Raw genomic sequence first — 26,559 nt, 5'->3', positions numbered from 1 at the left:
GAGGGGTCTATACTCATCAGTTACATCTCAACAAAGTGGGGGGCAGCTACAGGAAGCCCTGGAATGTTAGTCATCTGATCCTTTGGGCAGGGTCACCCCACACGCAGCGGCATGGAGACCAGCAACAGGAGAGGAGCAGCTGGAAGAGGGGTGAGGGAGACCCTCGTCCAGGACTGGCCGAGACCCAGGGGAGATGACAGCAGCCCTTCTGGCTCTCCCTGGATGAAGCCCACCCGGTGATTCTGCCCGCCCCCAATAAGAAGAGGGCCAGGTGCACACAAGGATGGACTCATCCCGACCACTTTTATTGAGCAGTGAGTGCGGGAACCAGGCTCTGCCCCCGGTGTCCCACATGTGGAAACATTAGCAGCTTTCACGGACCAAGGCAAGTTCCTGTTACAAAGATGAAAGGGCAGAACCCAGCGATTTGTGTGTGTGTGTGATTAGTGCACATGGATACACTGATTGACCCAGAACACATATCTACACCTGCAGCAAATGGGAGCGGCTCTTATCTCCTCGTACGAGGAAGCACCATCCTAACAGCCTGAGCAGTGGAGCTGAAAATACCCACGGCTGCCAGCACAGAACTTTCCACCACGTGTGGGCCCGACCCATGTAGCCCTGCCAAGAGGAGCCCCTGATCGTGAGCACAGCTGGCATGACCATGACCCACCAGGCTCATTCTTCCCCCCACACTATCCGGGGGAACCTGGTGAGGTCAACATTTCTGGGGACACTGGCTTGAGGCCTGACCCACAAGAGAGTTTACAAGGGGTACTTTCTCCATTGCCCCTCAAACCAAATAGACCTCAACTACTTATACAAATGTCCTCTAGTTTAACCCCTGAGATTTTAAATTGTGATACAGAATCTTAAGCAGACAGATACAGTTTGAACATACTATGTCATGGCACCTCATGGTTTATAATGTAGAATTACTTGCTTCTTTCTATTACTAAAAACAGACTGTGCAACACTTTCTCGCCCTGACTGGATGACGAGTCTGATTCCTGTCCAGCTCACAGCACCAAGGCAGTGCCTGAAGCTCAGATGTTCCTTAAGTGCCCACAAAAAATGTATGAATCAATGCTTGACCTGGCAGAGGGTGACACGACCTCTTCTGCCAACTGCAGAGCTTCAGGAAATTAGCAAAACTTGGGGTGGGCAAAGAATTCATTTAGCAGCTGTAGAAAGATGAAAAACAGTCTCTAAAGAGTTTCCCAATGGTGCTTCACATTGGAAATCACTACCCCAGGGAGGATGTGCTAAGACGCCTTCCTGTTACCTGTTGCTTAACAGACTTGTTAACGAAATCTAAGTGCTACAGCGCATGTGTCTAAAAGTTTTCATCATCTGCATATACTTTTTAAAGTATATGCAGACCTCAGACTGAAGAAAAACTTCCTAAGAAACACTGTGGGAATCAGAAGCCTGATGCTTCCCCACTGAGACCCGTATAAAGCCCCCTGAGTGATGGGCATACCTGGGCACAGGTGGGTCTCACAAGGTGCCAACCGTGGCTCCAGAAAACAGCACCCAAGGGGGCAGGCTGTCCCCAAAGCACTGTCCCGGGCCCGGCCGGGACCCACTCCCAGGGGCCCACCCCCTGCAGTGCAGGCTCCTCCCTTTGCACATCAGGGCCACCCGGTGTTGAAGGAATCAGGGGTGGTACCTCCCAGGTGTGTGGAATTGGAATCAGAGCCCTGGCCCCCCAGCCCCACCTGGCCCCCCCGTGCTTCTGGAGAGTCCATCCTGAGAGTCCCTCCGAGGAAGGTCATGAAGAGAGACACTGGCACAGCCAGGAGGAAGCCAGAGGAAGCTGGACTGAAGTCCAGGGAGGGCCAGCCCCGGGCCTTTCCCAGGGCCTTGGAAACACCCTCCAAGGATCTGCACAGAAGACGAGACAGGACGGCCTGGAGGGACTCAGGGTGCTGTTCTCCACAGCAGCGGCACAGTTTCCAACGTCGAGGGCAGAGAGCCCCCCTCAGCCTCAAGTCACCAGCCACCTGGACCTCGCACCTGAAGCTCAGTTGTAGGAGAGGAAGTCAATGAGCCGGGGAGGGATGTCCAGCCTGGCGATCTTCTCCAGCCCCCTGACGCCGGCCGCCCGCCTCAGGCTCACCCTGCAGAGCTGAGACAGGCTAAGAGGGGTCTCTGCAGAAAGGGACAGAATGTACGTGAGGTCATCTTGAGGAAGGAGAGCAGCATCCTTCAGCGTAACAAGAGCCAAGACAGAACTGCAGACACCTCCCCTTTCCTGCAAAAATGACGAACCCTGAATACCGTCTCTGGAAGGTGGCCAGGAAGGACAGCCAGGGACTGGGACCCAGGACAGAAGATCAGGAAATAGAATTCAGCTGATGGCCCCTGGGATTTCATTTTGTGGGCTTTGGGCTTTTGGGGGATTTTTTTTTTTTGGCTTTTGTGATTTTTTGGGGGTGGGGGCGCCAAAATGTTATAACTGAGCACATGGATTCGTCAGCAAAGCAGTAATCTGCAGCCAGTAGGCTTATTTGTCAAACTTCCAGACAGATGAGGGTTGGGCAAGGGTTCAGGCAGCCAAGGCTGGCTGCCCACCCCGGCAGTTCCAAGCTCCAGGGGCTCTGCTCTGTCCCTCTGCAGCCACAGGGACCCATGGAGAACTGACCCACAGGGCAAAGGGTCAGGACCACAGGCCTGCAGATGAAGCCTGGAGCTACAGCTCACGAGGGACACATACCAGGGCCAAAGAAGGAACATGCCTGGAGGCCCCTGACCGTTGGGCCATAGGAATGTGTACAGAGCAGAGCCTGGCCCCAACGGCTGCCTTTAGGACCATGAGTGTTTGATCAAAATATCAATATATATTAACCAAAGAGAGTATTCTCAACTTAACGAAATGTTATGAAAGAAAAACCTCTTTGAAAGGAAAATGAATTACTGGTGACATTCCTTTTCCCAGTTACTTCCTCCTAAATTATTTGGATGCAGGAAGAGAAAACGCCTTCTAGAAAATGTTTTCTGGACAGATGTGGATGATATTTGCCTCTCAATCCATGATGGATTTTGGTTGGGTCAGGTTGGCAAAATGTTTAATCAATGGGCTTTTTTTTTCCAATTGGTATTTGAAAGCCTCTTGTGACTGCAATTCCATGTAAACTCTTAAAAATGTGCCCCAGAGACGAGGCCTTGTCTTAGCTGGTGGTTTATCCTCTGTTGGCTGAAGATCCGGGCCTGTATCTGCATAATCGCAGGGACCCATCTGAGTAAAGGGACGACCGATCGTTATCATCTCAGAGGCTCCCGCAAGAGGTCCCCGCAAACCCAGGGCACGCAGACGCGGCGCCAGGAGCCACTGCGCACACTCACTCTCATAGTGCTCCAGGCACCTGGCGGGGGCGCTGCTGGCCCACGTGTAGTCCGATGGCTTCCGCCCCCGGTTGTCGCGCGCGTAGATGTTGCCCCCAAACTGGATGAGCATCTCGATGAGGTCCACGTTCTTCACCTTGGCCGCGTGGTGCAGTGCCGTCTCATGGAGCTTCGCCGCATTCACGTTGGCCCCTGCGGGGGGTCGGGAGTGGAGTCAAAGATCGCCAAGGAACACGGACACTAAAGCAGCAGCCCCTCCCCAGAACCGCAGTCAACGCTCTGCGGCAGCGGGCGGCGCAGGTGGAAACGCGGCTTTGCTGACCCCGGGGCTGGGGTGGAGGGGTCGGTGGCGGGAGGCTGGGGCGGGGGGGTTGGCACAAAGACTACGAACCCGCATTGAGCAGCACTTTGACGCAGTCCAGATGCTCGCGGGCGCAGGCAACGTGCAGAGGGGTCCCAAAGTGGCAGTCGTGCGCTTCCAGGTTGGCCCCAACGTCGATCAGAAGCCTCACACACTCGGAACTTCCTTAAAAGAAATGGAGGGAGAGGAGAAAGCCTCGTGATCACGCGGAGGAAAAAGCCGTGTGTATTTGAAGTAACAAGCGTGGCTGGAGCGAGCTTGGCGGCAGCAGGAGACAGGGAAGGCGGGCTGCAACCCATGGAAGCACAGGGTGGGCTTCCTTCCCTGGGGAGCTCGACGCCATCCCCCAAAGCCCGCCAGGCAAGGGGACAAGGGGAGAGCCACAGGGACCTGTACCCAGCGCTGGGAGAACACAAAGTTTGGGTCACCAGCTGTGGACGCAAAGCTCCCCACCCCTGTGGAGAGAAGGGTCTCCCCACCTTTGGTTGCTCCCCAAGCTGTATCTGAAAAGCCAAGCTGCCTGGATGAACTTCCCTAAACTTTCCTACCGCAGGGTTCCCTGCCCCCTCCCAGCTGACGCCTTTCTGGCCTCTTTCCTGGCTTTTCTCCAGCATCTTTAACTCAAGTTTGGGGTTGAGCTTAGGTCGGGCTCCATCCATCCCAGACTCCATCCTCTCTCATTTCTTGATCACGCCTGCTCCATCTCCACCACCAGGCTGTAGCCATTTTCATGTGGACTCGTCCCCCACGACCAGGTCCTCTCCACTCCCCAGCCAGCCTCCTCCTCACCCTGAGTTGACCTGGACCTTGGGCTGTCCTCTCCCCCACATCAAATCTAACCAGCCTCTGTCTGAGCTCTCCTGTGTGTATGTGCAGTGCACACACTAACTTCTGCTTGGTTTTCTCTTCTTAATCCGTCCCTTGTCCCTTGTCCTTCTCATTGGCAGGAGCCTGCCAGTGAACCTAAGATGAGTGAAGGAATAAAAAAAACTTCTCTTCCCCATGCTGTGCATGGATGGATGGCTGCTAAACGAATCTTTCAAAAATGTGTTCCTAGCATTCAGCATCCACTCAAAAACCTTCAGAGCTGCCTGAAGCAGTCCCAATCGACAAAGGTGACCTGGCGGTGGGATTCGGGGTGCAAGCAGCAGAGACAGGGGAGCCATAGAAGAGCCCAGGTCCCAACAAGCGCAGCGAGCCAGAGCATTGCGCCCGCCAAAGCCCAGGACAGGTGTGCAAACTTTGCTCTAAACAGTGGAATCCAAACTGCCTAGTCTAGTCTCTCAAATATTTCTGGCCTTCTGGTCTCACCCTAAATTTCCAGTTCTGCCTGTCATAGCTCCTCTCCTGGGCGTGTCTGACCCAGTGAGACTGGAGCAGCCGTGTCCTCCCATCCTCTGAAATCCACCCTTTCTCCGGGGGCAGCTAAAAACCACCAGTGCCCAGCTCCTCAGAGAGTATCTGCCTCGAGGATGCGTCTGGGCCTCCTCTTCCTGCCAGATCAGGGACTCTCAGGGCAGCCCACGAGGTGAGCGGCTGCAGGGGGCACCCCACTCCCGGGTGAGCATCTGAAAGGTGCTGACTGGCTAGAACCCTGCCTTCAGTCCGGGCGAGCACTGCATCTGCAGGAGGAAAAGCACTGCATCACCAGACTCCATGGCTTCACCAGCCATCGGACAGCTTCCCTGGCATCTAGGCCTCTGCCAACTCACCGCTCATGCAGGCCTCGTGCAGCGGGGACGCTGTGTACAGGGGCGGGTTGACCTTGGCCCCGTAGGAGAGCAGAAGCTTCACGCACTCGACACTGCCCGAGGCACAGGCATCACAGAGTGGGGTGCTGCCGTCAATGTTGCGGGCATCCACCTGGAGGGAGGGTAACAAGCGTCAGAGGGTGGAGGAGAGGGTGCCAGCCACTCACGCCCTGATGCATGTTCATCTCTGCAAAGACACTGTGTAGTTCTCCTAAATCCTTAGGTTTTCTATTACGTGTCTTCCCTAGTGGCTCAGAAGGTCAAGAGTCTGCCTGCAATGCAAGAGACCCGGGTTTAATCCCTGGGTTGGGAAAGTCCCCTGGAGAAGGGAATGGCAACCCATTCTAGTATTCCTGGAGAATCCCATGTATAGAGGAGCCTGGCAGGCTACAGTCCATGGAGTCAAAAAAAGTTGGACACAACTGAGTGAAGAACACCATTACGTGCTGAGGCACCGTACCAGGCGAGTACGTTCACAGACAGACCTCAGGGCGTGCCTATAGGCGCCTAAGTACAGCCAGCAAGCGATTTAGGGCTTTTCTTTCAACTCAGCCTCATTCCCTCCACCACCCCAACACCTCATTAGCACAGGCAGGGTAGGAAAACCGGCTTTAATTCGAGCCCCATCTAGGAGGAGTGCCCAAAACTGTCTAACCATGCCTCTTCTAGCTGGAAAATCACAGAGCAGGAAAAGGCAACTCCCCAAACTGGCAGATTCCGCTTAGAATTTGTCCAAATTCAGCTGTTATTTGGATTCACGCTGAAGCTTGTTCCATTTCCTCTGGAACTGCTGTCATAGCCAAATTCTGGGAAGAGTGAGCAGTGCACAGCCTTCCCTTCTTCCTCACCTCCCCCCATCGCTGTCCCGTGGGAGCCAAGCCAGCTCCTACCAGCCTGCCCAGCCTGCTGGTAAAGACCCAGCAATTCCGCCAGCCCGATGCCCAGTACGGCTGTGAGTCCTTAACTAGGGAAAGAAGTGAGTCAGTCTTGCTTTTGTTGCTTTCTACCTGGCCTTTCCAGAGCTGGTTTGCCAGCATCCCATGTAATCATCCTGCTCTCTGCACCCAAACAGCTCCTGCAGCCAAGGCCCCACCAGCCCCATAGGCAGCTGGCCTCTGAGAGGTGCACAGCCTGGCCCATCTGCAGAGCCAGATCTGCAGTGACCTCCCAGTTACCAGTGACCTCCCAACAGCCAGTCCACAGGCTTCCTCACCGGTCCTCAGGGTGTGGCTGCCATAGAGATCGGCCCCCTCTACAGCCCACTCTGGTTTCCTCCTTCCTTTCCTTCTCAGCCTCCTGCAGTGGTTTCCTTTCTTTCTGTGTGCTCACAGCACACAGAACACTATTCCCAAGCCTCTTTTCCTCTAGAGCTTGTCCTGCCATTCCAGGGGTGGGGGTGGGGGTCTGTGCTACAGGGTGGCTTACCTGGGCCCCAGCGGCCAGCAGCAGCTGCACGCACTGCACCTGGCCCTGCAGACTGGCCGCGTGCAGGGGCGTGATGGAGTCCACTGTGACCTGATTGACGCAGGCCCCACTCTCAATCAGCTGCTGCAGCTGTCGGGTCTCCCCCCGCTGGGCCGCCTCATGCACAGGGGTGCGCTCCACCCAGAAACCTGGAAAGGAAAACAGGTAATGCTAAAACCATGCCACTTCTGTCCAGGTCAAATGAACACATGTATGACCCCAGGACCCTTTATGAAACCTAAGCCACTGTATACACGAAAGTGTAATTGGTCTAGACACCCCTATTCAAAATCCTTGAGTGATCCCCACTGCCTGGGGGCAGAGTCCAAGTCTTTGGGGAGGCACCTCCTTGACCCCTCTCCTACCACTGCCCCCCACAAGCCTGTTCTCCAGCCACACTGCTGGCTCATCAGGTTCCCTGCCCTGGCACACCTGTGTCTCTGCATACATTCTCTCTGCTTGAGAAGCCCACCTTTGCCCCCACCCCAGCCATCCATTCTGCAGTCTCCTTAGTTTAGATGTTATGCCGTCCACGTGGACCCATTTGAAATATCTCCTTCACCAGGAAACACATCTTCCACAACCTTTGCACCTATATACTCATAACATGGCATTTATACTTCCCCTGTCCTTGCCTGGGAGAGTCTTCAAAGCAAGGACTTCTTTTTATTCAGTTTTATCAGATTCCTCAGGATTTCCTACAGTAAATCACGTCATCTGCATTCAGAGGTAGCTCTGCTTCTCCCTCTCTAATCTGGATGCCTTTTCTTTTTCTCACCTAATTGCTTTGGCTTGAATGTGCAGCTGCACATTGACAGAAGTACCAAAAGACACCTCCTGCCTTGTTCCTGGTCCTGGGGCAAAATTTTTGTCCTCCAGTTGTTAAGACTCCATGCTTCAACTGTAGAGGATGTAGGTTTGATCCCTGCTTGGGAAACTAAGATCCAGCATGCTGTGCATTGCGGCCAAAAATAGCTTTGTCCTTCACTACAAAGCATCACATGAGCTGTGGATTTTCATGGATGTCCTTTATCAGGTCAAGGATATTCTCTTCTATTTCTAGTTTTTTGAGTGTTTTTATCATGAGAGGGTGTTGGGATTTGTAAAGTACTTTATCTGGATCTATGGCAATGATCATGCTGGCTATTCTTAATTATATCAAAATGGTGTAATACGTTAATTGATTTTTAGATGTTCAACCAACCATGTGTTCTTGGGATAAATTCCACTTGGTCATGGTGTATAATCTTTTTAATATGATAGAGTTGGTTTATACGTAATTTTGAGGATTTGAGGGTCTATGTTCATAACAGTCACTTTTCTTGTGATTGATGTATTTGTCTGGTTTTGGGGTCAAAGTAATACTGGCCTCAGAGTATGAATTGGGAAGTATTCTCCCCTTTAAATTTTGGAAGAGTTTATGAAGAACTGGTATTAAGTCTTTAAATATTAGGAAAATTCATCTGTGAAGACATCTGGGTTTGGGCTTTCTTTAAGTTTTTTATTTAGAATTTTTTTTTTTTTTTCGAGTCAGTTTTGGCAGTTTGAAGTTTGCCTCTTTTTAGGAACTTGTGTACTTCATCTATGTTATCTAATTTGTTGGCATACAGTTTGTTATGGACTGAACTGTGTCCCCCAAATCCATATGTTGAAGCCCTAACTTCCAACACCTCAGAATGTGATGGTATTTGGAGACATAATTATAGAAGTCATTAAGTTAAAGCAGGCTTATTAGTGTGGGCCCTAATCCAGTATGACTGGTGCCCTTAGAAAAAACAGGACGTTAGGACACACAGATACCAGGGATCTGGGTGAAAGAAGCAAAGACCACATGAGGACATAGCAAGAAGGCAGGCGTCTGCAAGCACAGGAGAGAGGCCTCAGGAGATGTGAGCCCCACAAACGCAGAATCCAAGCTTGGGGCACTTTGTACTTACTGTCCCCGGAAATAGACCCCAGTATGTCTCCCAGTTGGAATGAGTGGCCACCCGAGTGCCTGTCTTTGGAGGGGGTAGGTAGTGGAAAGCGGCTGTGGATCACTTTCAGGTCAATCTCGGGGGAGCAGATTGAGCAGCTGCAACCCTCAGAAGAGAAGAGCAGGGTTTTGCAGGGCCCTGGGTTTTGCAGGAAGGAGGAAAGTGCAGCTCAGGAAGATGGGTGCAGGGGAGACCCGAGCATCCACAGTGCAGCCAGTGCAGGTAGATACAGCCTCCCCCACCATGGAGCACAAAGATGGAAGGACGCGACAGTGAGCAAGCAGTTCACCGTCATGGGCAGGGGGTGGACAACCAATTCAAAACCACAGATGACTGCAGTACTGGAGAAACAGGTCAAGTTACAGGAACTTAGAAGCAAGATGACCCGTGTCCGGGGTGTCCAGGGCCTGTCGGGAAGGCATCACAGAGGAGGTGGGGCTGTGGCCAGCCTGCCGGGCGTCACCTGCTGGCTCTATTCCCAGGGCTTGGCACAGTGTGAGGCCCCACAAAGGCCCTCACATGACTTGCTTGTTGAGTGAATAAGGGACGAACGAATGGGAGGAACTACTATTATGAATTATAAAGCCTGGATATAAAATTTTTTATTTTTTTATTTTTTTAATTTTTTTATTATTTTTTTATTTATTTATATTTTTTTATTATTTTTTTATTATTAGTTGGAGGCTAAGGATATAAAATTTTTTAAAGAAAATCTAACTGTCTCTCTTTCTGACCAGTCTACAGGGGAAGTGAAGCTTACTGGGAACCATATTTTCTAATGAATAAACAACGGCTACATTTGTCTTAGCAGCAGCTGAGGGCAGAGATCAGAAGCAGCAGATATGATTACAAAGGAGAGAATTTATGTGTCTTGGGGGCCACAGTCAACAGTGAAAGGCACCGATGGGAAGGGGGACTGTATATATCAGAATAAAGAATGCATACAACTCAACAACATAAATAACCTGTTAAAAAAAGTAACGAAGGACTGAGATATTTCTCTAAAGAAGATATACAGATGGTCAACAGGCACATGAAAAGATGCTCACCACCAATTGTCAGAGATGCAAATCAAAACCACAATGAGATACCACCTCATGCCCATTAGGATGGCTACTATCAAAAGAACAGAAAATAGATATTGGCAAAGACGTGGAGAAATTGGAACCTTTGTGTGCTGTTGGTGGGAAAGCAAAGTGGTGCAGGCACTTTGGACAGGAATACTGCGGTTCCTCAAAAATTAAAACAGAACTACCAGACAATCCAGTCATTTTTATCCAAATAAACTGCAAACACTAACTTGATAAGATATAAGTACCCACGTTCACTGCAGCATCATTTACAATAGCATGATACGGAAAGTACCTGAGTGCCCATGGACGGATGAATGGATAAAGAAGCTATGATATATACATACCATGGAATATTACTCAGCCTTAAAAAGGAAAGAGATGCTGACACAGGCTGCAACATAAATGAACCTCGAGGACATGACGCTCAGTGAAATAAGCAAGTCACAAAAAGACAAATACTGTATGATTCCACTTACGTGAGGTTCCCAGAGTCAAAGTCATAGAGACAGAAAATAGAATAGTGGCTGCCGGGGGGAAAGGGGAAGGGGAGCAATGGGGAGGTGAATAGGTGCAGAGTTTCCATGTTAAAAGATGAAAAATTCTAGAACTCTGTTATACCAAAATGTGCATGTAGTTCATACTACTGAACTGCACAGTGAAAACTGACCATCTTCACCATTTCTATGGGTTTTTTTAGCCAGAGTGAAAATTTAAAAATTCTTTCTTAAGGGAGTAACAAAGATGGAGGAGGCCCCAGCGGTGGGGGAGGTGTTAACCACAGCTGGTACCAACCACAGGGTGTCATCAAGAGGGGACAGCTTTACAGCAAGGGGGAGCCGGGGGGAAGTGGCAGTTTCAGTGGTCTCTGAAGACCCCTGGAAGCAGACGGGAGGGGAGAGCCACCCCAGAGAAGAAGAACACGGGGTGCCTCGTGGCTGAAAGGAGGTGCAGCTGCAAGAAGGCGCACTGGCTGGCAGTGGGAAGCTCGGCGGCCCCCACCCCTCCCCCTCCACCACTGCATGCGCTCCCTCACCACAGTGAGAAGGTTGGGAGGGTTGGAATATACTCATCAACCTTAAAGCAAAGAGCCTGCAGGGAAGAGAGGCAGGAAGACGCCATGCTAGTGGACCCACTGAGCTCAGGCTGTTTCCAGCCCTGTGCCTGGACCCCACATATGACGGGGTGCCCCCACCCCTGGAACACTCCCCTGGGAGAGGGTCAGTCAGTCAGTTCAGTTGCTCAGTCGTGTCCGACTCTTTGCGACCTCATGGACTGCAGCTCGCCAGGCCTCCCTGTCCATCACCAACTCCCAGAGCTTGCTCAAACTCATGTCCATCACATCAGTGATGCCATCCAACCATCTCATCCTCTGTCGTCCCCTTCACCTCCCGCCTTCAATCTTTCCCAGCATCAGGGTCTTTTCCAATGAGTCGTTTCTTCGCATCAGGTGGCCAAAGTACTGGAGAGGGGCCACCCTGGAAACCTGAGACCCTCCCTCTGGGATGAGACTTCCCCTGAATCCCAGCCCTACCATATAATCAGTCTCCTGGCTCCCCATTCCCATCAATCCCTCCCTCCTATCACACCCCCTCTGGTCTTCCCCTCCCCACTTCCCACTTAGCACTTAGCACTCCCCACTTAGCATTAGCAGCTATGTTATCAGCAGGTCATGGCGGGGCCTGCTTCAGACCCCTTGCTCTTGTCTCTGAAATAATCCACATAATCCACATGCCTTTGCAGGCCAGGAATACAGACCCTCCAGGATGGTGTCCCAGCCCCTTTTTCCAGGCTCCCCCCACCCCCTCACATCCTCCCATCTCACCACCCCCACACACACACCCTTGTCGCCAATCACACGGAGCCTCAGGTGGCTGACGGAGGGTCCAGTGATGGAGGGTCCAGGTGTGCTGTCCCCCACTCAGCCCCACTGCTCCCCACTGAGGCTGGGTCTCAGCTCCTTGAGGGAGCCTTCCAGCGTGCAGCCCTCCACCCCCCGTACACACACCTGCCCCTGACTCCCCTCCTCCCCTTCCACAAGCATCTTCATGGCAGGACCTCAGCCGCCCACCTCCCATTCCATCACCATACCTGACACACAGGTATCGAACAAACACATTCTCTCCAGGAGCCTGTTCTACTTGCCAGACTGAACTTCCCCTGCTGTAGCCGGGTCGGTCTCCCACTGCCAGAGTAGACCCCTCGACTGGCCCATCACAGGCCTGCCCAGCCCGGACACTGACCTGGGCCACGCCTGTGGCCTCGACCACTCTAGCCATGCCACATGCCAGGGCATCAGTCAGACGGGAGTCTGTTGCAAGAGAGCCAAGGCCACAGTCCCCGGAAGACACCGCCTGCCTCCTCTACACACTGCCCAGGGTTGGGTGTTCGAGACCCTCCACCCAAATAGCCAGCAATCTGGCCGGGGCGGAAGCCTCTGGGAGCTGGAGTTAGCACGGGTGAATATTTACACCAGGGGAAGCAGCAAATTAGAATAGGCTTTTCCTTTTGTTTGTTTTTTTTTTCTTTTTCTCCAGAGAGCCAATTTACCAGTATCCCGCTTAGTCATCCGGAGCCCGGAATCCAGCTCTTTGAGCCCAAACAGCAGCCCTCAGCCACGGGCCTGCCGGCCCCCCCGAGAGCCTGTCCCTCTGGCAGGCACGGCCTGCCAGGCCTCTGGCCCACATGCAGAGCAGAGCTCCCATTGGCCCTACCCGACTGTCCGGAGTCCAGAGCCCGGCCCCTGTGCTGGCCCTGACTCTGACTCTGACCACTCCTCCCCAGCCAGGCAGCCCCTCCATGCAGCAGCTTCATTCTAACAAAGAGTGTTTTCCAAAGACCACAGAGAACACCTCCATCACAAGCGGATCCAACAGCTCAGCATCCACCAGGCACCCTTCAGTGTCACTTGGGCCATAATCTGGCTCCAGGTCTGTCATGAAGGGCAGCCTGGGACCCTCACTGCAGAGATTGAAATAAGCCTTCTCCCCAAATATCCCAGTAAATATTCTTGAAATGATGACAGGTAAGCTTTCCCTTACCCCATGCACAGCTGCAGGGCACCTTTATGGGGATATAGCCATGGTGAGCGGTCACTGAAGCCACAGCGGAGCTGGTGTTCCAAGGCCTGCTCTCAGCAGGCTCTCCGGAAAGTCAGGGGTCCCCAGCGACTTGTCCCCCAAAGTCCCAGAAGGCCAAGGATTTGTGGGTACAAAGAAAAGATGAACTGAAGAGCTAAAAGGACCTAGAAATCATGGCAAAGTGTACCCACCCATCTAATAGTAAAGGAGTGAAAAAACAAAATAGGGCCGAAGACCCAGAAGGACAGAGAGACCACCGCCTGAGAATGGTAAACCTCTCCGTGAGATGCCTTGGGGACCAAAGACACGTGCATGCAGATAGCTGGGCACAGGTGGTGCTTATTAAATGCTTGATTATGACCACACATCTTACAGAGCTGTCCGAATTCAAGGTCAGTGTGCTTGAAACTTGGAGAAGGCAATGGCACCCCACTCCAGTACCCTTGCCTGGAAAATCCCATGGACCGAGGAGCCTGGTAGGCCGCAGTCCGTGGGATCGCGAAGAGTCGGACATGACTGAGCAACTTCACTTTCACTTTTATGCATTGGAGAAGGAAATGGCAACCCACTCCAGTGTTCTTGCCTGGAGAATCCCAGGGATGGGGTTGCACAGAGTCGGACATGACTGAAGTGACTTAGCAGTAGCAGCAGCAGCAGTGCTAGAAACGACCAGTCACCTTGACTCCAAGGGAAGACAGAAATCTTCATTTTCACATGTATTAATAGAAACCTTTACTTAGCACTTGGGGCTGAGAGTTTTGTTGCTTTTGAAGAGATTTTTTGAGCAAGGTCTTTTTTCAGTGTTTTCATTGTCAGTACCCCAATATTGTTTGTTGGTAAACTTGAGGTCAAGTGGCATACCTCATGGTTTTTATAATGTGTTAAATTGGGTAAAAATTTTAAAGCAAAAAGGTTTACATTCCTACAGGAACAAGACAAAGTTTAGTTAAGAGGGAAAACGAAAGTGAAAGCAAAAAAGTGAAAGCAAAAGAGACAAGTGGGAAGAGGTTACAGAAGCAGTGGAAGACAGCCAGGGAAAGGGAGGGAAAGAGCTTCTTTTCTTTTTATTTATTTATTTATTTTCCATTTATTTCTATTAGTTGGAGGCTAATTACTTTACAATATTGTAGTGGTTTTTGCCATACATTGACATGAATCAGCCATGGATTTACATGTGTTCCCCATCCCGATCCCCCCTCCCGCCTCCCTCCCCATCCCATCCCTCTGGGTCTTCCCAGTGCACCAGCCCCGAGCACTTGTCTCTGAGAGAATAGCACTGAAACAAGTATACTATCAAGGGTGAAACAGACCACCAGCCCAGGTTGGATGCATGAGACAAGTGCTCAGGGAAAGAGCTTCTTAAACACATTTTATGAGAAACGCTGGAATCAGACCCTTGCCCTCCCTCCACAACCTTCCTGACCGCTCATCCAATAATCTGCCACCCCAACCCCTCCCCTACAGTGCTTAGGACTCAGGGGTGTGAGCTGGGGAGGACGGTTATACCAAAAAATCAAAACTCCTTTGTACTGCTGTAGTTGGCAGCCACTCCTGGCCACAGTGAGTGCCCAGAACACCAACTGGTATTAAAATCAACCTAATTTCCTTCAAACATTTTTATTAGTAGTGTAATGCATGGCCCAGAGGATTCTCCACTAACTAGACACTTCTAGAATGCAGCCTTCTCTAAGGCAGAAATAAGACGCACAATTTGAGAAGATTTTCAAGGAAGTTGATCTCCCAGCCAGGGCACCGATTATCTAGATCTCTGAAAGTACTTTCACTACAATTCTAATTTTAGAAAATGAAATCCCTGAATTCCCTGGCAGTCCAGTAGCTAGGTCTCAGTGTTCTCACTACCAGGGCCCTGGGTTCAACCCCTGGTTGGGAAACTAGGATCCCACAGCCATCCAGCAAGGCCAAAAAAAAAAGAGAGAGAAAACAAACAAACAAACAAAACCCATCGGATTCTGCAGACTCAACAGAAGGGTGAACTTGGAGACTTGAATGGGGAAGCAGATTGACCTACCATCCTGATTGTGGACACCCGGAGGCGAAGATGTTTCTCAGAGCCTGAAAGGGACATCATGCAGAGATGATGGATGGTAAAGGTGCTCCCCAGCCCCCTGAGAACCTGCAGCGGACAACGTGCATCCATCCCAGTCACAAACCCACCCAGCACTACACATCGATTACAGATGATCTTATCTGACAAAAGATACATGAGCCTTGTAACATAAAACAGGCAAAACCAAAAAGAACTGCTTGCATTAAAACCTCAGCTTTGTGGACTCTCTTGGTGGTCCAGTGGCTAAGACTCTGTGTGTTCCTAATGCAGGGGGTCCCGGGTTCAATCCCTGGTCAGGGAACTAGACCACACATGCTGCAACTGAAGAATCTGCTTGCCACCACTAAGACCCAGCTCAGCCAAATAAATAAATATTAAAAAAAAAAAAACACTCAACTTTGTGACTTCCTGGCTGTGTGAACTCAGTTTCACCTCTAACTTATGGATAATGATGAGTGTCCTACAGCCATTGCAGGGCTCATAGTCAGTGCCCGGCACATAGCCGAGCAGCTCAGTGGCTCTCACTGTGGTCCCAGGGTATCTTGGACCCAGGGCTGCCTCTCCCTTTCTCTCTCCATGCCACCTTCCCAACACCCCAGAGGCTGAGGATAAGCGAAGAATCCTTTCATCTTCTGCCAGCCTCTAGCTTCCAAGTCAGAAGCCCATGAGTACAGATGCTGAAATCAGGAGTCACTTTTTCAACTTTGCAACAGACAATGATGTGAATTACATTTGCTAAGGAACAAAGACTGGATTCACTTTATGATGGGACTGGCCCTAAATTCTTGGTTCTTATTGTATTGGTAAGCCCATATTATAGGACTGCTGCCTTTACCTCTGTGAAGTGTTATAGTGTTATATTAAAGCTACATGGTTTGGTTAGAGTATACCACATACACAGAATTTGAGATCAGAATATTAACATGAGTTTAAGTTCCTATGATGGTCCTCTGCTTCTAATGGGATGGTAGCGCTCTTTTGGATTCAACACATTGAGTTTATTCATTTGTGTTGAGAATAAAAATGTCAGCAGGATGAAATGTATTTTGGAAGAAATACATGACATAAAACCATGGGGAAGTCAAAAATAGCCATGAACCCCAGAAACTGTGCATCCTCCATTAGTTTAGAATGTTGCTGTTCAGTCACTCAGTCGTGTCTGACTCTTCGCGGCCACATGGACTGCAGCATGCCAGTCTTCCCTGTCCTTCACTATCTCCCAGAGTTTCCTCAAATTCATGTCCACAGAGTCAGTGATTCTGTCTACCCATCTCATCCTCTGTTGCCCCCACTCTGCTCCTGCCCTCAATCTTTCCCAGCAACAGGGTCTTTTCCAATGAGTTGGGTTTTCCTATCAGGTGGCCAAAATATTGGAGCTTCAGCACCAGTCCTTCCAATGAATATTCAGAGTTGATTATCCTCTAAAGATACATTCCTTAAACTGTACAAAAAACATACCCAGGCATGGAGGAGCCAAGATGGCGGAGGAGTAGGACGGGGAGACCACTTTCTCTCCTACAAATTCATCAAAAGAATATCTGAACGCAGAGCAAACTTCACAAAACAACTTCTGATCGCTAGCTGAGGTCATCAGGCGCCCAGAAAAGCAGCCCATTGTCTTCGAAAGGAGGTAGGACAAAATATAAAAGATAAAAAGTGAGATAAAAGAGCTAAGGACGGAGATCCGTCCCGGAAGGGAGTCTTTAGAGGACGTTTCCAGACACCGGGAAACCCTCGCACTGGCAGGCCTGGGGGAAGTGTTTCAATCTAGGAGGGCAACCTGACTGGGAGGGAAACAATAAATAAAACCCACAGATTACGTGCCTAAAAGCAACTCTCAGCAGAAAAGTACCCCAGACACCCGCATCCGCCACCAGCAAGTGGGGGTCGCACAGAGAGGAGCCGGCGGCATTGCTTGGGGTAGGGTCCAGGCCTGAGTGCCCTGAGGACAATCGGAGGGAGGTTTTGTGAGTTGCCAACTTGAACTGTGGGAGAGCAGGGAAGAGAGAGAAAATTAACCGGCCCGAACACGCTGCCGGCCGTTCGCAGAACAAAGGGACCGAGAAAGTTCAGAGAAGAGCTCGCAGACTGCGGACCGGCCCAGACCCGCCGGAGGCGGGCACCCGACCAGTGCGGGCGGGGACTGGGGCTGGGGACGCGGAGGGCAGAAGGCGCACGCACCCGACTGGCGCCGGCGGAAACCGAGATTGGGACCGTGGAAGGGAGTGGGCGCACCGCACCTGGGGAGAGTGCGCCTGTCAAGCTCCTGGCTGCCTGGACCGCTCTGACGGGGAAGGCACAAGAGCGGATGCAGCCTTTTGTTCCGTGCTTTTGTGGAACACCCGAGGGCTGGAGCTGCGCACAGCGCGCGGCACGCTCCACATAGAGCAGCTGGGATACTGAGTAGCGCAGACCGAGAAAGCAGCGCCAGCCTCTCCCCGCAGCGCCAGCCCCTCCTAGCAGCGCGACAGAACTAGCTACCTGAATAAGAGTCCACCTCCGCCCGCCTGTGTCAGGGCGGAAATGAGGCTCTGAAGAAACCGGCAAACAGAAGCCAAATAAACAAAGGGAACCGCTTCAGAAGGGACTGGTGCAACAGATTAAAATCCCTGTAGAAAACACCGATTACACCGGAAGAGGCCTGTAGATATTGAGAAGTGTAAGCTGGAACGAGGAGATATCTGAAACTGAGCCGAACCGACACTGACCGCAACAGCTCCAGAGAAATTCCTAGATATATTTTTACTTTTTTTTTTTTTAAATAAGAAAAAAAAAATTTTTAATTTTTTCTTTTTTATTTTTTCTCTTTTATTTTCCTTTAAAATTCCCTATTACTCCCCCATTACTCCTTAATTTTCATTTTCCTAGATTTTTACGATTTTTTTAATTAGGGAAAATTCTTTTTTTTTTTTTTCTCCTTTTTCTCTTCTATTTTCTATTTTTCTTTTTCTCTTATTTCTTTTAAAGTCCTCTAGTACTCCTCTACTACTCCTTAATTTTCATTTTCAATACACTATAACCTTACCAAAAAAAAAAAGAAGAGAAGCCCTATTTTTTAAACTGAACTTCATATATATTTTTAAAATTTTTGTGTGTGTGTTTTGGTTTTTATTTTTAATATAGTATTTTTAAGAGTCTAATCTCTACTCTAGATTTTTAATTTTTGTTTTTCAATATATGATATAAATTGTGAACATTTAAGAATCCAATATTCAGTTCCCATTTTTATTCAGGAGTGTGTTGATTATTCTCTCCCAACCTTGACTCTCTGTTTTCTACCTCAGAACACCTCTATTTCTTCCTTTCCCCTTCTCTTCCCAATCCAATTCTGTGAATCTTGGTGGGTGTCTGGGCTACGGAGAACACTCTGGGAACAGACAACTGCGTAGATCTGTCTCTCTCCTCTTGAGTCCCCCTTTTTCTCCTCCTGCTCATCACTATCTCCCTCCTCCCTCTCCTCTTCTTCATGTAACTCTGTGAACCTCTCTGGGTGTCCCTAATGGGGGAGAATCTTTTTGCCATTAACCTAGAAGTTTTATTATCAGTGTTGTATAGTTGGAGAAGTCCTGAGACTACAGGAAGAATAAAACTGAAATCCAGAGGCAGGAGACTTAAGCCCAAAACCAGAGAACACCAGAAAACTCCTGACTACATGGAACTTTAAGTAATAAGTGACCGTGCAAAAGCCTCCATACCTACACTGAAACCAACCACCACCCAAGAGCCAATAAGTTTTAGAGCAAGACATACCAAGCAAATTCTCCAGCAACGCAGGAACATAGCCCTAAACGTCAACATACAGGCTGCCCAAGGTGACACCTAACACATAGACCCATCTCAAAACTCATTACTGAGCACTCCATTGCTCTCCAGAGAGAAGAAATCAAGTTCCACGCACCAGAACACCGACGCAAACTTTCCTAACCAGGAAACCTTGACAAGCCAATCGTCTAACCCCACCCACTGGGTAAAACCTCCACAATAAAAAGGAACCACAGACCTCCAGCATACAGAAAGCCCAGTCCAGACACAGCAATCTAAACAAGATGAAAAAGGCAGAGAAATACCCAACAGGTAAAGGAACATGAAAAATGCCCACCAAGTCAAACAAAAGAGGAGGAGATAGGGAATCTACCTGAAAAAGAATTTAGAATAATGATAATAAAAATGATCCAAAATCTTGAAAACAAAATGGAGTTACAGATAAATAGCCTGGAGACAAAGACTGAAAAGATGCAAGAAATGTTTAATAAAGACCTAGAAGAAATAAAAAAGAGTCAATTAAAAATGAATAATGCAATGAATGAGATCAAAAACACTTTGGAGGGAACCGAGAGTAGAATAACAGAGACAGAAGATAGGATAAGTGAGGTAGAAGATAAAATGGTGGAAATAAATGAAGCAGAGAGGAAAAAAGAAAAAAGGATCAAAAGAAATGAGGACAACCTCAGGGACCTCTGGGACAATGTGAAACGCCCCAACATTCGAATCATAGGAATCCCAGAAGAAGAAGACAAAAAGAAAGGCCATGAGAAAATACTCGAGGAGATAATAGCTGAAAACTTCCCTAAAATGGGGAAGGAAATAGCCACCCAAGTCCAAGAAACCCAGAGAGTCCCAAACAGGATAAACCCAAGGTGAAACACCCCAAGACACATATTAATCAAATTAACAAAGATCAAACACAAAGAACAAATATTAAAAGCAGCAAGGGAGAAACAACAAATAACACACAAAGGGATTCCCATAAGGATAACAGCTGATCTATCAATAGAAACCCTCCAGGCCAGAAGGGAATGGCAGGACATACTGAAAGTAATGAAAGAGAATAACCTACAACCTAGATTACTGTACCCAGCAAGGATCTCATTCAGATATGAAGGAGAATTCAAAAGCTTTACAGACAAGCAAAAGCTGAGAGAATTCAGCACCACCAAACCAGCTCTTCAACAAATGCTAAAGGATCTTCTCTAGATAGGAAATGCAGAAAGGTTGTATAAATGTGAACCCAAAACAACAAAGTAAATGGCAACAGGACCACACCTATCAATAATTACCTTAAATGTAAATGGGTTGAATGCCCCAACCAAAAGACAAAGATTGGCTGAATGGACACAAAAACAAGACCCCTATATATGCTGTCTACAAGAGACCCACCTCAAAGCAAGAGACACATACAGACTAAAAGTGAAGGGCTGGAAAAAAATATTTCACGCAAACGGAGACCAAAAGAAAGCAGGAGTCGCAATACTCATATCAGATAAAATAGACTTTCAAATAAAGGATGTGAAAAGAGACAAAGAAGGACACTACATAATGATCAAAGGATTAATGCAAGAAGAAGATATAACAATTATAAATATATATGCACCCAACATAGGAGCACCGCAATATGTACGGCAAACACTAACGAGTATGAAAGAGGAAATTAATAGTAACACAATAATAGTGGGAGACTTTAATACCCCACTCACAACTATGGATAGATCAACTAAACAGAAAATTAACAAGGAAACACAAACCTTGAATGACACAATGGACCAGCTAGACCTAATTGATATCTATAGGACATTTCACCCCAAAACAATCAACTTCACCTTTTTCTCAAGTGCACACGGAACCTTCTCCAGAATAGATCACATCCTGGGCCATAAATCTGGTCTTGGAAAATTCAAAAAAATTGAAATCATTCCAGTCATCTTTTCTGACCACAGTGCAGTAAGATTAGATCTCAATTACAGGAAAAAAATTGTTAAAAATTCAAACATATGGAGGTTAAATAACACGCTTCTGAATAACCAACAAATCATAGAAGAAATCAAAAAAGAAATCAAAATATGCATAGAAATGAATGAAAATGAAAACACAACAACCCAAAACCTATGGGATACTGTAAAAGCAGTGCTAAGGGGAAGGTTCATAGCATTACAGGCTTACATCAAGAAACAAGAAAAAAGCCAAATAAATAACCTAACTCTACACCTAAAGCAATTAGAGAAGGAAGAAATGAAGAACCCCAGGGTTAGCAGAAGGAAAGAAATCTTAAAAATTAGGGCAGAAATAAATGCAAAAGAAACTAAAGAGACCATAGCAAAAATCAACAAAGCTAAAAGCTGGTTTTTTGAAAAAATAAACAAAATTGACAAACCATTAGCAAGACTCATTAAGAAGCAAAGAGAGAAGAACCAAATTAACAAAATTAGAAATGAAAATGGAGAGATCACAACAGACAACACTGAAATACAAAGGATCATAAGAGACTACTACCAGCAGCTCTATGCCAATAAAATGGACAACTTGGATGAAATGGACAAATTCTTAGAAAAGTATAACCTGCCAAAACTGAACCAGGAAGAAATAGAAGATCTTAACAGACCCATCACAAGCAAGGAAATCGAAACTGTAATCAAAAATCTTCCAGCAAACAAAAGCCCAGGACCAGATGGCTTCACAGCTGAATTCTACCAAAAATTTAGAGAAGAGCTAACACCTATCTTACTCAAACTCTTCCAGAAAATTGCAGAGGAAGGTAAACTTCCAAACTCATTCTATGAGGCCACCATCACCCTAATTCCAAAACCAGACAAAGATGCCACAAAAAAAAGAAAACTACAGGCCAATATCACTGATGAACATAGATGCAAAAATCCTTAACAAAATTCTAGCAAACAGAATCCAACAACATATTAAAAAAAATCATACACCACGACCAAGTGGGCCTTATCCCAGGAATGCAAGGATTCTTTAATATCTGCAAATCAATCAATGTAATACACCACATTAACAAATTGAAAGATAAAAACCATATGATTATCTCAATAGATGCAGAGAAAGCCTTTGACAAAATTCAACACCCATTCATGATTAAAACTCTCCAGAAAGCAGGAATAGAAGGAACATACCTTAACATAATAAAAGCTATATATGACAAACCCACAGCAAGCATCACCCTCAATGGTGAAAAATTGAAAGCATTTCCCCTGAAATCAGGAACAAGACAAGGGTGCCCACTCTCACCACTACTATTCAACATAGTGTTGGAAGTTTTGGCCACAGCAATCAGAGCAGAAAAAGAAGTAAAAGGAATCCAGATAGGAAAAGAAGAAGTGAAACTCTTGCTGTTTGCAGATGACATGATCCTCTACATAGAAAACCCTAAAGACTCTTCCAGAAAATTACTGGAGCTAATCAATGAATATAGTAAAGTTGCAGGATATAAAATTAACACACAGAAATCCCTTGCATTCCTATATACTAACAATGAAAAAACAGAAAGAGAAATTAAGGAAACAATACCATTCACCATTGCAACAAAAAGAATAAAATACTTAGGAGTATATCTACCTAAAGAAACAAAAGACCTATACATAGAAAACTATAAAACACTGATGAAAGAAATCAAAGAGGACACAAACAGATGGAGAAACATACCATGCTCATGGATTGGAAGAATCAATATTGTCAAAATGGCTATTCTACCCAAAGCAATCTATAGATTCAATGCAATCCCTATCAAGCTACCAACGGTATTTTTCACAGAACTAGAACAAATAATTTCACAATTTGTATGGAAATACAAAAAACCTCGAATAGCCAAACTAATCTTGAGAAAGAAGAATCGAACTGGAGGAATCAACCTGCCTGACTTCAGACTCTACTACAAAGCCACAGTCATCAAGACAGTATGGTACTGGCACAAAGACAGAAATATAGATCAATGGAACAGAATAGAAAGCCCAGAGATAAATCCACAAACTTATGGACACCTTATCTTTGACAAAGGAGGCAAGGATATACAATGGAAAAAAGACAACCTCTTTAACAAGTGGTGCTGGGAAAGCTGGTCAACCACTTGTAAAAGAATGAAACTAGAACACTTTCTAACACCATACACAAAAATAAACTCAAAATGGATTAAAGATCTAAATGTAAGACCAGAAACTATAAAACTCCTAGAGGAGAACATAGGCAAAACACTCTCCGACATAAATCACAGCAAGATCCTCTATGACCCACCTCCCAGAATACTGGAAATAAAAGCAAAACTAAACAAATGGGACCTAATGAAACTTAAAAGCTTTTGCACAACAAAGGAAACTATAAGGAAGGTGAAAAGACAGCCCTCAGATTGGGAGAAAATAATAGCAAATGAAGAAACAGACAAAGGATTAATCTCAAAAATATACAAGCAACTCTTGAAGCTCAATTCCAGAAAAATAAATGACCCAATCAAAAAATGGGCCAAAGAACTAAACAGACATTTCTCTAAAGAAGACATACAGATGGCTGACAAACACATGAAAATATGCTCAACATCACTCATTATCAGAGAAATGCAAATCAAAACCACAATGAGGTACCATTACACGCCAGTCAGGATGGCTGCTATCCAAAAGACTACAAGCAATAAATGCTGGAGAGGGTGTGGAGAAAAGGGGACCCTCTTACACTGTTGGTGGGAATGCAAACTAGTACAGCCGCTATGGAGAACAGTGTGGAGATTTCTTAAAAAAACTGGAAATAGAACTGCCATATGACCCAGCAATCCCACTTCTGGGCATACACACCGAGGAAACCAGATCTGAAAGAGACACGTGCACCCCAATGTTCATCGCAGCACTGTTTATAATAGCCAGGACATGGAAGCAACCTAGATGCCCATCAGCAGATGAATGGATAAGGAAGCTGTGGTACATATACACCATGGAATATTACTCAGCCATTAAAAAGAATTCATTTGAACCAGTTCTAATGAGATGGATGAAACTGGAGCCCATTATACAGAGTGAAGTAAGCCAGAAAGATAAAGAACATTACAGCATATTAACACATATATATGGAATTTAGAAAGATGGTAACGACAGCCCTTTATGCAAAACAGAAAAAGAGACACAGAAATACAGAACAGTCTTTTGAACTCTGTGGGAGAAGGTGAGGGTGGGTTGTTTCGAAAGAACAGCATGTATATTATCTATGGTGAAACAGATCACCAGCCCAGGTGGGATGCATGAGACAAGTGCTCGGGCCTGGTGCACTGGGAAGACCCAGAGGAATCGGGTGGAGAGGGAGGGGGGATCGGGATGGGGAATACGTGTAAATCTATTGCTGATTCATGTCAATGTATGACAAAACCCACTGAAAAAAAAAAAAAAACATACCCAGGCATGATGCAGTGCTATTGAACCTTGTTGTTATTGTTGTTTGGTCACTAAGTCATTCCTGACTCTTGTGACCCAATGGACTGTAGCCCACCAGGTTCCTCTGTCCACAGAATTTTCCAGGAAATACTGGAACTGATTGCCATTTCCTCCTCCAGGGTATCTTCCCCACCCAGGGATGGAACCTGCATTTCCTACATTGCGGGAGAATTCTTTACCACTGAGCCACCAGGTAAGCCACTGAACCTTGTACATGAACAAAAATACTAAATTGTGTTTAAATAGGTGTCCGTGGTCAGCTGTTCATTGCCTGTTTCATTGAACCAACCAAACACAGCTCACACTGGCAGGGTCAAAGTCCTGTGCTTGCCTAGGATGAGAATGCCAAGTAAAAACAGAGATGCTTATTAAATGACTGGTCTTGCTGAAGGTGGCTGTTTTGCAACATCATTAAAATATCTTTGCTTTGCTAGTACTGCAATTCCTCTTAAGCTAAATTTACCCTTAAGACTTCTCACTTTTATTCGCACTACATTTTTTATGAGCATAAAAGGACTGTATAGATTTTTTCTTTCCAGGCTTTCAAAGTGTTTTCACTGCTCATGTCATTTGCCCCAGAATTACTCGATAGGCAGGGAGGCTTGCTTCCCCTGAGAATGGCCCTTTGCCCTCGCATCCATTTTATTCTAGGGAAGGCTCAACCAAGAATCAAGGTCGCATGTCTCACACAGTGCGACACGGGCACACGCTCCTTCTTGATCGGATTCCTGGGTGTCTCCGTAGGATGCTAACGACCCCGCGCACAACCCTCCCACTGGGTGCCTGGAAGGCAGTCTGCTCCAACCCTGGTACCACGGCTGCCCTACCAGCGGTCCCCCGCGGGCACTTCCTAGGTTCTCCTCGGAATCTGGCAGTGACCACGCACAGCCCCGCATCCTCCCCAGGTTGCTGGGCGCTCGGGAAGCGGGGCGGGGGGGCGGGGGTGGTTTACGTCTGCGGTTCTGAAGTCACAAGGATGACCAGCGCTGCGACGCGCGGGCCGACGGGGGAACCTGGAGCGGGACGCAGAAGCCGCGTCTGAGCTGCACGGGACCCCCGGAGCTGCTCCTTTAAGGGCACGGCCCTCCCAACCGACCCAGTCCCGGCCAGACGCCCCTGACCACCCCTCAGAGCAGGACGCGTCCCCGCTGGGGGCGAATATCACCAGATGCAGCTCTCGGTCCCCGGAGCCGGCGCCGGCCCCGGCCCCCAGCGCCTCGCACGTACCCACGTCGCCCAGGAAGCTACCGTCCGAGGCGCGGGGCTCCATGACACCGGCTCCCGCGCCCTAGTCCGCGGCTCCGCCACTCGCACCGCCGCGGGAACCTGGGCCGGGAACGCGCCGCCCGCTGGGCGGGGCCGTTCGGCGTCGCAGCGCGTCCGGCCGATGGGGCTTAGCGCCGGGAGTTGTAGTTCCCCGCCCCGCCGGCGCAGCTCCTGGACGGGCCCCGGGCCAGCGCCACGCCGCGGCTACCTGCGTCCGACTCCGCGGTCGCCGCCTCGGGCTTTTCTGGACGAACGTGCGTTCGAGTGCAAAATATTTGTTCGTGTGCAAACCGTGCCATGTGTCCATGTGCAGAAGGGATCAGTGTGCAAACCTATACGGGCGTCCTGAAAAACACGTGTCCGGGTGCAATGTATGTCCACATGCAAAATATGCCCGTTTGTCCATGTGCACAGCAGTCCGTGTCGGTGTGCAAAACGTGTCTAAGTGCAGAACATGTGTCTGTGTGCAAAGCGTTTCCACATGTCCAAGAATCCACGGGCAAAACCTGCCTCGGAAAGCAAAAGATGTGTGTGCTTGCAAATTGTGCCCACATGTCCACGTGCAGAACATGTACATGTGTCCCTGTGTAAAAAGTGTCCAGCTGCCACAACTCACTACCTTCCTATGCACTGATCTAGCTAGGCAACTCCAGGGACAGGGAAGCCTGGTGGGCTGCCGTCTATGGGGTCGCACAGAGTCAGACACAACTGAAGCAGCAGCAGCTAGGCAAAGCTCATCCCGCCCACCCCCACCCCCCATGCTTTCGTTTTAAAGACGTACCTCCTACCAGAGCTGGCATGCTCCTGGTTCTTTCATCTTTCCAGAGAAATCATATATTCCAAATTGTTCACATCACACACACACCATGCTTTTTGAAATCTCCTAACAGAAATGAAGGACCTGTTTACAGATTCCAAGTAGGCAATTGAGTAATTGAACTTTTTTTTTTTTTTTTGCAAACAAGCTTACAAAGT

The 26,559-nt window shown here is 48.1% G+C and overlaps 1 protein-coding gene across 2 annotated transcripts; it reads right to left on the bottom strand.

Moving 5' to 3' along the window:
- Nucleotides 1–284: 284 nt before the first annotated feature.
- On the bottom strand, nt 285–25,686 carry ASB13 (ankyrin repeat and SOCS box containing 13). 2 transcript variants are annotated; one of them, XM_043884349.1, is made up of 6 exons: nt 25,546–25,686; nt 6,889–7,076; nt 5,425–5,575; nt 3,743–3,877; nt 3,352–3,543; nt 285–2,157 (listed from the first exon to the last, which is right to left on the bottom strand). In XM_043884349.1, the coding sequence occupies exons 1-6, from the start codon at nt 25,586–25,588 to the stop codon at nt 2,030–2,032; spliced, it is 837 nt and encodes a 278-aa protein (XP_043740284.1). In that variant the 5' UTR covers nt 25,589–25,686; the 3' UTR covers nt 285–2,029. The 2 variants fall into 2 exon arrangements, with proteins under 2 accessions (XP_043740284.1, XP_043740283.1); XM_043884348.1 differs by lacking the exon at nt 285–2,157 and having other exon boundaries at nt 2,166–3,543.
- Between the last annotated feature and the right edge of the window lie 873 nt (nt 25,687–26,559).

The sequence above is a fragment of the Cervus elaphus genome, chromosome 23 (genome assembly GCF_910594005.1).
Source record: "Cervus elaphus chromosome 23, mCerEla1.1, whole genome shotgun sequence".
Classification (NCBI taxonomy): Eukaryota; Metazoa; Chordata; class Mammalia; order Artiodactyla; family Cervidae; genus Cervus; species Cervus elaphus.
The sequence above is the reverse complement of the archived record's forward strand: the minus strand, read 5'-3'. Positions and strand labels throughout refer to the sequence as shown.